Below are 15,601 nucleotides of genomic sequence, written 5' to 3' on the forward strand. Positions count from 1 at the left end.
TAATGCTACATTAATATTCCTCATTTTTTGATTTTTGGTAAATGTAATCAAACGTGTTACTCACATTTTTATTTTTCCCTGACATTCACGTAGTTACCTACTTTAATAAATACTAACCCATTCAAGATTAAATATAAAACACAAAATAATTATTATTAAGTATAATAAATTTTTAATATATGTATAAGAAAACAATAATTCTTCACAATAACAGTAATAGTAATATTAATTTTGTATTATGATCTACATTAAATAATATAAACTAAAATAATTAAAATTGTAACTTCTATAATTTATATATATTGCAATGTACATGTTACATTCATGATCCTATTTATTTACTGTAGGATTGTGTATGGGAAAACGCAGAAATATTTCTAAATGTCTCACAATAACCGGATACTCATTTATCAGCCGAATAGGGTTTGGTATAATATTATGTTGTGCGCAAACAAAGTCTTGTGAATCAATTATCATTCTATATAATAACAGCCAAAATTAGATAGGGTTGAATGTCATGTGCGTTTAATGACGTCGTCGGTGGCGTGAATTTATAGCCCGGCTGGCAATTCGGGTGCTGTGGGGAAATTAGGAATGTCCGAAGAGTATTGTCATGGCACAACAACCGTAAGCTAACAATTATTATTAATAAATGGAATTTATATCCACCGCCACGCCACTACTATTTCGAATACACGATAACCTCCGGCGAAATTCACTCAGACGTTTGGCAGCTTATTTCTCCACTACAAAACTATTTCCAACGGATGGGCGAGCGATCTGTTCCGTTTTGTCGCAATTATTATAATAATAAGAAAAATAATAACAATGTATCAATATCGTTTATTTGTATTATTAAACTTTATAATACAACTAATAGAATAATGCGACTGTCAATTGTGTTTGTAGTGGATTTATTATTATTATTATTATTATTATTATTATGTACAAGTACAATCAAAAGAAAGGTTATTTATTTCAATAAGTATTATAGATCGTTCTATATTTTTGTACAGGGCTCTACTGTATGTAACGTTAAGTGAGGTTAGGCTGACCCACAGTAGAAAGTGTTTACCCATTTACATGCTTAGTAATATGTTATGCAGCTAACGCACATACAAAATAATCTACATATTTATATTATTCACCCTCGCAGATTTCATATTTATATAGCATGCATTAATTTTTGTTTTTATTTTTATTTTACAGAAACGCTATGCGGACCTCACGAGAAGCGATTGCTCAACGATTTATTAGACCCTTACAACACACTAGAGAGGCCTGTAGCTAATGAATCGGAGCCACTACAGCTTAGTTTCGGCCTTATGCTCATGCAAATCATAGATGTGGTAAGTAACATTATTGATAATTTGATTATTACAAAAGATTAAAATATATTCATAATATGGAATTTTAACAATATAAATACTTTTAAAATTAATTTATTTTTCAAAACAATTAACAAATAAATACATACAAATATACACATCTAATGAAATTAAAAAATAAATAAATTGAACCGTTTACGGTAAAATTTTACTATTGTAAAAGTGTTAAATATATAGACGTGAAATTTTGAATAAGAAGCCTTCCACTGACGACACTTAGCTTGATTAATTATATTTAATATATGTTGAGAGGTTGAAATTTATTAAAAATACTGTTTGTACAGAAGATCACACACCGCTACCTTTTTAACTTGCGCCTAAAATTTCTTGGGAGTGTTAGAGCAGAAATGTTTTTGATAAGAAGATTCTGATTAAATAAAAGTCGCTTGTGAAAGCGCGAGTAAAAAAATTGTGCTCCTTCATTAGAAGTTTTCATATAAAATCGTTATGTGAGGTTAGGTTTGGATAAACTAAGTTTTGGAACGCTTAGATTTTGTTTGTGTTGGATTTTTCTGTAGAACTTCAAATCTGTATACTATAAGTCCATATAGGTTTAAGAAGGATTTTGCAAATTAGTAGTTTGACTTTTATATTGGTATTATTATTTTTGGACATAAGAGGACTGAGTATGCACATACGAACATTAAGAGCCAGTCTTTTGATTTGTACATAGTATTTCCCCTGTATGAACTATAATCAGTTGTTATAAATATATTATTTGGTTATTGTAAAATAGCATATTTAAATTCAAGTAAATATCATTCAATAGATGCTGTTGGTATATGAATAACGACGTATTAAGGATTTTAATAATTTTAAAAAATATAATAACCTAATTAGCACTCAAAATTGTACATTTCCTATTTGGCATACATTCAAAACTATGGTTAATTTTGTTATCTTTCAGCAAGTTTTGAATACTTTTTTTTTATTACTTTTATGCGTAAAAGTCACCTAACTTTATAATATATGCTTTTTTGTTGTCATCACTGTTTTTGTTGTTTGGTTCGATAAAAACCTGTCAAAAATGTTTCTCCCAGTCTACATCGTCAGCTAGAAAAATCTAGCTCAAAGGCGTGAACAAAGCGTATAATTTGTGCAGGGTGGGCCAAGCAAAGTTTAATGTTTGAAAAGTACCCAAGCGAGTTTTCTTTCTAACTTTTCATTTTTGAGATTCAAATATTTTTTACAACTGTAAAATAATAAGATTAACGTCTCTAATATGCAGAAAATACTTTTATATTTTTATTGAATTCAATATAATAGCATATTTAGTATTGTTTTTTTGTTTATTTAGTAAGCAGATTTAAATAAGACTGTTTCTTTTTAGTCACAATACTCCATTCTAAATCTTTAACAAATATAGTCATTTAAATAAACTACATGTAAATTAATACAACAAAAATCGTACTGAATTTAATTTAATTTATTTACATAAATAAATTCAAAGATTTTTATGGCAAATAATTACAAATTTAAAGATTATTTAATCATTTAACAATATGATAAAATGAAGTAAAAATAAATTTTAAGCAGATATAGTACGTAAATAATTATTATATTATATTATATTATTCAAGACAATATTAACTTTTTTTTATATTCAAATGTGTTTTAATTTTCAAAAAAATAATATAATACTTTAAAAAAAAAAAATTAAAAACCAAAATACTAATGTTTGTATAGATTAGAACTAGAATTCATTACTTTTAAACAAAATTCAGTAATTGCACAAAGTTAGTTTTAAATTATTAGTAACAATAAACTTATGTTAATAATTAAAATTACAAAATTTAAATTATCAATTATCACAACATTTAACACAATTGAAATTTTAATATTGTAATTAGAATTGAAAATATTTCTCAAGAATAACTACATTTTGAAGTTTAGTTTAGCTTATTAATAGTTTTCTCATGAGCATATCATGAACATAGATAGAGAGTTAATTAATATTTTTCGGTTAAACTAGATACCTATTGCAGTAATAACCTAACTAACCTCACTTTTTAGGCCATTTTTAATAATATTTGTAATTTATATATATACCACTTAATTTAATTTAAATTTTTTAATTATTTTAATTTATTATTAATAAATGTACGTTTTTTAGTTTATTCTGGCAATTTAAATGTAAATATTCTATAAAATAACTTCTATCGAATATCAAAACGAATTCAAAAATAAATGTGTTGTGTATCTAACGTAAGTTAGTGAAGTGAATGTGAATATATTTGAACTTTAATACTGCACGTCGCAAAGATTATCAAAGAAGTCTCAAATTCATTTGACTAATGCTTAATATTTTATATTTTGGTCACGAATATTTTATCCTAGCTCAAGTATAGAAAATAATTCAAGATTTTTACCCAACTGGCTTTGCAATATATTTCCTATAGTAAATTTTAAATAAGGGGAAAAACTAGTATTTTAAGAATAAGTTAAGAGGGCACTTATTTCACTGAGTGTATCCAAAAGAGCAAAGGAGACATGAAGATAGTTTAATAAAACATTCCTAAGGTATATTTATATTTTTTTTATTTTTGCAGTCCGTCACCACCCTTTTCTACCGAAAAAAGGAAGGGCTGTTTAAAATTTATGTATTCGTCCTCAGAGTGTAAACGTCAGTTACCCCGGTTACCTAGCATTCTGAATGTAAATTTATCGACCTCTTTTAAAAGGGGTTGAAAAACATAATATTTATACCTATAGATTGGCACATAGATAAATTTTTGTATAGTTGAATTATTTGATATCGACAGAGAATTTGAGTACCCAAATACTAGCCCATAAATGAATCGAAGTTCTTTTCAATATTTAAATGTATACAAAATATCATGATTAAATCTAATCATAACATAATAATTTAAACAATAATTTTTAGTAATGCAAACATATTCATTTGTTTCAGGATGAAAAGAATCAGCTGTTAATTACCAATATGTGGTTAAAATTGGTAAGCATATTTTGAGTTTAATTTAAAAAAAATTAATACAAATAAAATTTAACTTGAGATACATAAAAAAATAATTAAACAAAAATCAAAATAAATAAAATAATAAATTATTCACTACGATTTACGAATATTATAAAAATAATTATACGTAAAATAAATATTCTATTATTTTTATACTAAATGCAATTTATTTGAAGTATATAGTAAATTTTTTCAAGACTTATTTAAAATTACAATAGTTTATGCCAAAGACATAAAACTTTAGTAAATCTCAGTTTTTCTAATTTATATGAAATGAAACATTTTATTGTTTGTCTTCTAATCTTAACTTTTCGCAAAACAATCATATATACTATAATATTCTACCAATGGATTGAATTTGCAATATTAACGGAAAAGGAAATTAAAAATTGTGTATCAAGTATAGACAAAAAAAAATGTATTTAAATAAAAATGTTTATTGTGATATTATTCATAAATTAACTACAATATTTCCAATAATCAATAATGATAAATGATAAACAAGTATTATTTTGTTTTTTTATAAGAACATTACTAAACTATTATCATAGTTTTTATGAAACTCATTAATTACACTTAAAATAAGCAAGCCACTTATTTTTTATTTTATCATTTAATCTTGGATGTACCTAAATGTATTTTTATTAATTAATATATAACCAAAAAATTAATGAGTTAAATTTCTAAGTATTAAATAACAACAAATAAATTATTATGATATATTGTTATGAACTCATAAATCCCTGTTCATAAATTATAATTAAATTGTGAATTCCAATATTATATATTAAAGTAGGTTACGTATTTTGGTATTTTCAATAATAATCGTATTGTAAAATATATATTTTATTTTATAAAACGTACCAATTCTGTTTTAAATTAAATAGCATGTAATGCTTTTATTTGATTATTTTTTATTTTTAACCTGATAAGTATCATATGGACTATGAAGGAACATATTATTTTTAAACGTCCCTTCAGAATATATATATAATAACTCAATATGTTGTATAGTGTATAATAACGAGACCAAATGTGGAGTGAAGTTCTTAACAGCCTCTCGCATATAAGTACAAAAGAAAAAACCCATAGATTCTTTAATAATGCACAAATGTACTTCAAAATGGTGGTTTTAAGTTAAACACTTCGATTTTTAGAGCTTAGAGAAAATCTATAGTTAGAGTAAGTGTACTTTACATGTTCGTATACAAGTATATAGGTATGAGCGTTTACTCCGAACAGCTTTCAAACAAATATATAAAAAGTTTTGTCCTCTTGATTAATGTAATGTGCAATCATATATATCCATATAGATTTACAGACCATTTGTCATGATTTTTATTTTTTCGTCTTTTTACCTAAAGTCGTAAAAAATGGATAGCAACATAAACGATTAATCACACAAGTGGTGAGACTGAGTGACAAATAAAAAAAGAAAAAAATGAGATTCTGTATAATCATTCATGATTGCAATATTAACCAATTTAATGAAATAAAAAACACTAAACAAAATACACTATTTCAAAATTCATTTATATTATATAAACTTATCTTATATTTATAATTAAAAATAAACGAACAAAAACTTTGAATTTATATTTGTTTGTTTTTTACAAAGTATTAAAATACAATTTGTCACACAAAAAACATAATTTAAAATAAACATCAACACCTAAATTATTATGAATCACTTAACCCTTTTTAATGTATAATAGATAAAGTTTATCTAAGTTTTATATGTATATAAAGGTGTTCCAAAAAAGAACTTATTTAAGAAATTTAAAATGAGTACCCTCTTATTTTTCAAGTAAAATAATTTTTATGAACATTTAAACCAGATTACTTATCCTCTTCGCGTACAACAAAAGGGTTAAATAATAGCCAAAAAAAAAAATGTTTTACATTATTTTTCAGCTATTTCAAATATTTGATCAATTTTCCACAAAAATTATTATTACCGACTAAAATAATTATAAATTAATTATTGTAGAACAAAATAAAATAATATAATCTTAAATGTATTATGTTTACAAAAAAAATACAAAATATGTAAATAATCCAGCAGAATTTGAATTTTACATTTATTTCGAAATATTTAAATAAAAAAAAAATAATAAAAATTGTTTTTAAAAAAAAAATATTATATAGAAAAATATCGTAAAATCGCCTGAATTTTTATATTATTAGAATTTTTTCAACATGATTTACTCGTATGATATTAACTTTTTTATAAAGATAAATAGTAAGATAAGTTCAATTCGAAAGTGAAAAAGTTTTCGTTAAAATTAAACACAGTCTCCTAGAAATATTATAATTGATTCCAATTTCAAAGAGCTTCACATAACAACTTCTGTTATTCTTGATTTCACTAATTTAATTTTATACTTACGATAATACATAGAGCTACATATTTTAATTTTCCATTAATTCTACAGTTTAATATAAAAATAAAAAAGTTAAACTAGGATTTAAGCTAATCCCTATAATCTATATTTTTATAAATGTGTATAATTAACATACTGTCATCAATAATTATTTATTATCTATGTAAACTATAAAATAATTATTTATAATATAATGTTGTTAACAAATATAAAAATCAGATATTTTAAGAATTAGAAGTATACACTGTACGCACGTTATTTAATAATCAAATGTATCATTAAAAGTTTTCATTTAAATTTAGGAGTGGAATGACGTCAACCTCAGGTGGAACCACAGTGACTATGGTGGTGTAAAAGATTTGAGAATACCTCCGCACAAGATATGGAAACCAGATATGCTCATGTATAATAGGTTAGTACACATATTAATGCTTTGCCTACACAACTTGAATAGTGTATTTTAACGTTATTACAGTATTATGCAAAAATAATAGTTTATTTTAAAGTGTAATAACTAAGTGTATGACAATATTATAGTTTATAAACATCACGCATTTATCGTTAATAGTTTAGAATGCTTCGACAGCAAAAATGATTACATCATGTGAAATGAATCGAGTCGAATATGGGTAACTAGACCTTGATGGTTTCTGGGTGATTGAGCAAAGAGTAGCTTAAAGAAGAGTTAAATGTGTTATAGAATAATACTTATAAAATTTGAATTGTATCCAAAATAGTTTAATGATATTTAGAGATTTTGAATATTGAAGACAAGGATGCCAATAAATCTTTGTTGATGTACAGTATACACTCAATGCAAAAATTGAAAATTGAGGAATTAAGAATATTATGTTTTTAATTTATTGTGAATTGTTTAATAATTTAAATTCAAACAAAAATTACGTAGAAAAATAAATAATTTTCTTTGTATACTTAAAAATATATAAATCGAAGAAGGGTTATTATTTTTTTTTTCTTCTTGATAGTCATGTAATAGAGTCATAAAACAAACTCAAAATAGTTGAACAGGATCTTGATTGTCAATTTATAGGGTGATTCTTGAGAGAACTTTAATAACCCGTGTTTATAATAAGAATAAAGCATTGAAAAAGTTGCAAACAAAATTGTCTATTTACTATTATGTCGAAACATAAGAGATAAAAAAGATAAAAACAAAATTAATGCGATAAAGTTTGGGAACCAACCGAGTGTAGATATAGCGTAGAATATAGTGGATACATATGTATATAAAACATATATAAGTTTGACCGAACAAAATGGAACAACAAACCACAGAAATAATATGAGTTAAGATAAATCATTCGAAAAGTATAAGAAAGTTTTCTAATAGGAGTGACATCAAAATAGCTATAAATTTAGGAAGTTTGAGTGAAATTGAAAGATTTGTGTATGAAAAAACATAGTCTAAAATACTGTAATATAATTTCATAAAAACACACTCATCCACTTTCTTTACAGAATTTTTAAGAATTGCGTAATCAAAAACAACATAATGGGTAACTGATGACATCCGTCTGATATAGTTCACAATATAATTTAAAATTACGTATTTTAGACTAAAACATGGCTAAAATAAAATAAGTAATTATTTTCTATTAAATTAATCAACTGAATAAATATTTAATCAATGGTAGATCATAAGAAAGTAATAGCTGATAAAATAACTACATCCTTTTACTCACGTCATATTACATTATAGATAAATATTTAACATCAAAACTCAAAAGCATATATAATTATAAGTGTAAATGTATGTGTAAATTTAACTGTAGCATATAAATAGTAAGTAATTGGTAAATTAATTACGATAAATAGTTGATCGAGACTTGAACAAGTGACCGTACGTGTTTTATAAACGTAGGTATAAGATCTTATTAAATATAATACTAAGTAATTTAAAATTATGACTGAAAAATGAAATGACAAAAAAAAAGACTAATTAATTTATAGTCTTACTATATGCTAAATGTTAATATAATTTATGACATTAAAATAAACCAGATGAATTTATTGTTCACTTTTCAAAAATTTTGTTAGTTTTAAAATTATGAATACTAAAATTATTATAATTATTTAATTGTTAAATTTATTATTTTTATTTTTAATTTTTAACTGTGAATTTATTATTTAATCTTAATATAATATATGATACTATTGATGTAAAATTATTACACTGTTACTGAGATTTCATAATTTAATAAAATATTTCTACTACTATGAATATAAATATAATATAAATTATATTGACGTTATATTATAAGTATAATATGTTACAAATCAAACATGAATAAATTAATCAAAACTAAAAAATCTATGAAACAAGCAATTAACTATTCGGTATAAAGTAAATATTTATTTCAGTTAATTAAAAATTATTAAAAATAATAATTATCAAAATTGTATGTAGATATATTTGATAAATTTTAAATATCCACCTTCTTGCCCTTAAATAATTTCTGAATCCATTATTATATTTAATAATTAGTTTTTTATCTAAATGTATAATTTTTAAATTTAAGTTTTATTATATTAATTTGCTTATAATAATAAATAATATATTCACTAGTTTTTTGTTATTTTAAAGCGTCAATGATAATGATAATAATACAACGATAATAAAGATAACATCAAATCCAATAATATGAAAAAGTTTTGATTAAATCAATGTACTGTAATAATTAGGAATATTAATGTAATATATAATAATAATATTATTGTTGTAGTAAATTTAAAACCCACGGTTACACTTTATGTTTGATATTATAGGTACAATAAAACTTTAATTCTGTAAAACGATTTTAAGAAAAAAATATTTAATACTCCAATCCCTATAGCTAAAAAAATGCATTACCAAGCTGATTCAACTACAACAAATGTCTAAAACTAAAATAAATTGTTATATGTCGAAAAAAATAAAAAAAACAAATAAAACTTAACATAATATCATTTCAATTGCGAGTACTTTCCAACAAATGAAATAAGTATATTTTTCCAGTGAAATTTAATGTTATTTTCGAAAAACTAATAACTATGTACCTACGTAATATTATATATCACACCAATGTTTAAATTATCTCTGAACTATGTTTTTAGCGCTGATGAAGGTTTCGACGGCACGTACGCAACCAACGTGGTGGTAAACAGCAATGGTAGTTGTGTATTCATACCACCGGGAATATTCAAGAGTACGTGCAAAATCGATATCACATGGTTCCCCTTCGATGATCAAAAATGTGATATGAAATTTGGCAGTTGGACATACGACGGATTTCAGGTGAACTCGACCGAACACGATTTAAACTATATTATTTTTCGCAATTTCGCGGCATTTCGTTAATTTTATCCTTCAAAATACCATTTCCATTGAATTCAACAAATGACCGGCTAGTTTTCATGTAATCGCTGTTATTTTAACGTAATTAAATACACAATTGTATTACACATATACAAGCGTCCATTGTGCTTATTAAACATTTAATATATTATAAACTATTGACTGCATAATATTATATATTGTTGAAAACATGAAACAATAGCTTACCACATTACTTTCGTAGTGAATTTTTTTTTTCTATTTTTATTTATAGAAAATAGAACATTAATGTATTACAGATATGATTAAATTTAATTGATTTTCTTAAGGTTCATTTTTTAACAGATTCAAAAAATATGTATAATAATGACGCTAATCACATATTGTGCATTTTAGTACCTAAATATTTTGCCAATAAAATTGTTTTTATTGTGTATTTTAGTTGGACCTTCAACTTCAAGATGATAATGGAGGAGACATCAGTGGTTTTATTACTAATGGTGAATGGGACCTGCTTGGTGAGCAAATAAAAAATCGCTGTAGAAAATAATTTTTTTTTAACAGATTTGAATTGTTTTAATTTTTATTGTTTCTAATTATTAACTAATTTATCATTTTTAGGTCTACTTGTGATTTTTTGAAAGAAAAATACTATGGTTTAGTAAATAAATAATTTAATTTTTCGAAATTGTCTATTACGCATTGAAATGTCGTTGTATTTTAATTTCTCTTAAAAAATCACAATATAATAATATTATTATACAAATACATATTTAAGTCCATAATAAATTAGTTTTTTTTTTTAATATTTTTCTAATATTAACAATTCATTCTAGGTAGATCGTTAATATTAATATTAAATTGGTTTATCATAGCATCACTTAGATACATATTTGATATTACATATAATATTATCAATGTAGTCATTAAAATACAACAATTTTATTTATTTATTCATACTTACACAAATTAATTATTATTATTTGGGTATACTGAAACTCTTTAGTAAATTAAATTACTTTAACTTAAAAAATATTTTTTATCTATGTTAATATCATTAACAAATTTAAGATAAATCAAAATATATCCTTTATGAATCAATTTATTTTTGTTAATGTAAAACACAAAGCTTATTGTATATGAAAATTTTAAATAAGTACTTCATCTACAATATAATTCACTGATATAATCACTTTATATGTGACGCAGTAATACATAAGTCATAACTTTACCATAAAGTAGTAAACATACTTATAATTATTTATAACCTCCTGTGTGTGGATACAATTTAACATTCAGTTGTTTCTAGAGTTTCAGTTACCTTTAATCTTTACATTCATTATAAATTTAAATCTAATACTTTTACGTAAATAGTTTTCAATTGAAGATAGTAAAAAACCCTATCTAATAATATAGGCCACACTAAACACATCAAAGCACATATACACATAGTTTTAGGTGTTATGGTAAAAAACGAATGGAACACACCGACCCACAGTTATACTTTTAAAAGAATTTTTATTGAACATACGTTGTATATATGTAAATAACTTACTTAATATACTATGAAAATATTTTTACATATACTTTACAGCATTATTTATTTATAATATATAAATATAACTAAAATAAATACATCCCATTTAGTTAATTTTCAAAAAAAAACAAATTTGTATCTTCCAATTATTACAACAATGAGTATAATTGTTTTACTGCCATTTAACAAAAATTTTAATTTTAAAAATAAATAACACCGATAAAAAATATTCATTTGAATTTCAGCTTACAACGAAGCATTGTTCCATTTTATTTATACTCTCCGAGTGAAGATAAAGTAGTAATAAAAAGAATATATATACAAATATAAAATATTACTCATAAAAAAATCATTCGATGGGAATACTTGCTAATTGTATCCTGGCTAAAAATACATTTTCCTCTGATTCCAAATATCCTGAACAAAATATATAGTAATATAATAGTGATTAAAAATATTTTAAATATATCTAATTCAAAACACAAAATTATATTAAAAAAAAAAAAAAATTTGCATAAATTTTATTTCATTTTAGCACTAAATCACATCAGTTTAAAAAGCATGGTTAGATACACACAAGAGTAGGTATTTAACATGATGAGTGACGAATTTAATTAGATATTTGTAAATTCATAATCCATAAAGCACCATAAGAATTAAAATTATTCAGCCTATTTTTATTTTTTTATTATTTTATTTAACAAATAATTCAATTAAGTTCAAAATTTTATGTTAATATGATACACATCATATTATTAAAAACAATAAATTTGAAAACAATTATCTGTACTCATATCTGTTATTATTTGTTCTACAAACGATAGTTTTTTTTTCATTATTTTTATAACCTACTTTAACATATTATCTTACTTTTACATATTAACGTGCCAGCATATCTACCATTAAAATTAAAAATCAATTTCCAATAATTAATAATTATACAATAATTTTTTTTTTTTTTTTTAATATTAGGATATTTGAATTCGTCACTTACATCAATATTAGTATTCGTCGAACTTAAATTGATGAATAAAAATACACTATTTGTGTGACAGCCACTTAAACATGTTAACAGTTTAGGTACCTACCTAATTTATTTATTCTTTCGATTGTAATTTTACATTTTTTTTAAATACATCACAAAATATTACAGCATTAACATAAATTAAAACAACACATTAGAAATACATCTGTACACAGATTAAATTATTATTAGATTTAAAGTACATTATTTTATTTCTTAGTTATTTGCACGTTTATTTAATTTTAATAATCATTGCATATAATTAGTTAAACGGCTTTTCTTTTCTTTTTTTTTTTTTTTGTTCTTGTATGTAGTTATTTATTATTATACAATACGGTGATCCATTATAATAGAAACTTATGATTACTTACATCAATAATAATCGTAAATAATTCTTTAAAGTTGAAAATTTATAATAAACTTATTCGTGTTTATGGTTTTAGTAACCCTTTATCAGTTTTTGATTTTATGAATTATTTATTTTAAAGTTGACTTAATTTCAAACAAAAATAATGTTACTTCATTTTAAATTTCACAAGATAAATATGTTTGAAAGTTATATATATTCAACAATATATCTTATATGATTATAGTTGAAATAATTTTAATTTTAATATAGAACAGTTATATTATCATGGGTATTTTCTTTCTTGTAAAGCATCGTAATTGTAATTTAGAACAGTTTAACAACTTAAGCTGTAATCATCTACTACTTATAATATCGTTTGTTAAAAATTAATGGATCGCCTCATTTATATTTTTCCACCTCTATATCTATTGTGCTATTAAAATATATTTATTACAATGACATTTTGACACACAACTATTGTTTTTAGTGTGTTTTTGTTACCACATAAGTATTGATTCACTCGAAAAACAAATAATTCATAAGAATAAATATTACTGTTGTAAATTAAATATATTTTCTGGACCGTCTGAGCTGTTATGTTATTTAATAACGTATCATATGATATTAATATGAGCTATTTAATTTATTTTTTTATTTATATGACTTAATAAATTTTTAATTTCACATCGATTTCTACGTATTTTTTTTTTTTAATATTTATATTTATTATAAATCCGGCTTTCATTATTTGTTATTTATATTTTACTATGCTTATAACCAACAAATACTATTCCCACGAAGATTGAGTTCATCAATATTTACTTCAGTATTGTATTTAATGAGATTTTTATTATATTGATCATAATAAAAATAAATACAAAAAGTTTTAAACTGATTTGTGATCAAAATATTTCACTTTTACCATAAATATTTACTACTTACATAGATACACAATTTATACAATATAAGAAAAATAAAAATCTCGTAATATGATGTTTACTTAAAGAAAACAATATACATTTCCTCTTCTCGGCATTTTACTGATAAATAATAGCGTACACGATTAGGTATAACGGTGTAAGTGCGAGGTAGATAAGTATAATATTAATTATATATAGTATTAATAATATATATATAATATTAATATTATAAATTATAAACATTTCAAACTCATTTCCAAAAACGACGACGGTCCAGTATGTTTAATAACACAACGTCGTTAATATAACGATAATAAAATTATAAGTGATAATTTATAACAATAATAGAAATATTTAATAATTGTTTTCCTTCACATGGCTCTTCCTTTTGGCAGGCGTTCCCGGAAAGCGCAATGTGATCTACTACAGTTGCTGCCCCGAACCGTACATAGACATAACGTTTTCCATCCTAATTAGAAGGCGCACCTTGTATTACTTTTTCAACCTGATAGTTCCGTGCGTGTTGATTGCATCTATGGCCGTACTAGGATTTACTCTACCGCCGGACTGTGGCGAAAAGCTATCTCTAGGTAAACGAAATCAAATTAATAATCGTATAGTAATAATATGATAATAAATAACTATTTATGTTATTACAACTTTTCAAATTGTCTCGTTGTGCAATGTCTATTGTTTATGACATAGGGGTTTTTGCAGTTTTTAGTCTTAAGTGTAACATAATATGAGTATACAATATACATATTATATTATAATCTATATCTAGAGTAATGTTATAAGTATAACGTTATAATTATTTAAATGTGTGTTAACATAGTATTATAGGTATTATTACACTAATCAATATATTACATACTTTTTTCAGCTTTTTTTTTACGTCTCTCTCGACAAACTTCTTATAAATATACATTAAGTTTTGAATATAATTTGTAACTGATTGAGTAATTTGACTCAAAGTAAAATTCGTGTCCTTTAGTTGGCTACTACTAATTTTTTGCAATTCCCAATATGCATCAAGCGCTTTTCATTTAACCATTATTAATCAAGTTTAACCAAAAACACGACCTTCAGTTTTTTTCTTCATAATTACTAACGTCTTTTGTCGTATTATACACAATGGTAACGCGGAATCAAACAAAATCTAATTAATAACTTATTCGCATTGTTAGGCGCGTGAATAAAAGAAAAAAACCAAAAATCGTGTTTCTAAAAATCATTCTTTAGATGTGATTTATTAATAATGTTTAAGATATTTTCGTTCATACTATAGTTTACTGCAGTCTGATATATGACATGTACAAACTTATCGAACTTACAGAATGTAATTTAAAAAAAATAGCTATTCATCAAGACTTTTGTCGTTTTGAGTCATATGATGAATCAAATACCAGAAAAGTTTAATAACATCGATTACACTATAATTCCGTGTTTCGTTACATCAGTGTCGGATTTTAAATTATCGATTGTTCAGACCATATCCGATCCTACATGGCAATAGAATGTCTAATGCATCTGAAATTACATTCATAAAAACAATATCTCTTTCTATTCGCCTCTGTGCAATAATAACGTGAATGATATAAGCAAGAATAATACAAAAACGGCAATTACAATATTATAGCGATAAACAATTTAATGAATTTAAATCCTCGATAAAAACAACCGATCTA

General features: G+C 23.7%; 1 protein-coding gene across 5 annotated transcripts in view; it reads left to right on the forward strand.

The window, feature by feature from the left end:
• LOC112603502 (neuronal acetylcholine receptor subunit alpha-7-like) overlaps positions 1 to 15,601 on the forward strand; it is a 68,848-nt gene that overhangs the window by 40,062 nt on the left and 13,185 nt on the right. For all 5 annotated transcript variants that reach the window (XM_025352096.1, XM_025352094.1, XM_025352095.1 and 2 more), the window contains 6 exons: positions 1,210 to 1,349; positions 4,300 to 4,344; positions 7,052 to 7,161; positions 9,864 to 10,044; positions 10,526 to 10,601; positions 14,309 to 14,503. In XM_025352096.1, coding sequence (XP_025207881.1) covers positions 1,210 to 1,349; positions 4,300 to 4,344; positions 7,052 to 7,161; positions 9,864 to 10,044; positions 10,526 to 10,601; positions 14,309 to 14,503 — 747 coding nt within the window. The remainder of the gene's footprint in view (positions 1 to 1,209; positions 1,350 to 4,299; positions 4,345 to 7,051; positions 7,162 to 9,863; positions 10,045 to 10,525; positions 10,602 to 14,308; positions 14,504 to 15,601) is intronic.

Source organism: Melanaphis sacchari, unplaced genomic scaffold, assembly GCF_002803265.2.
Source record: "Melanaphis sacchari strain LSU unplaced genomic scaffold, SCAv2.0 Contig10_pilon_pilon, whole genome shotgun sequence".
Classification (NCBI taxonomy): domain Eukaryota; kingdom Metazoa; phylum Arthropoda; class Insecta; order Hemiptera; family Aphididae; genus Melanaphis; species Melanaphis sacchari.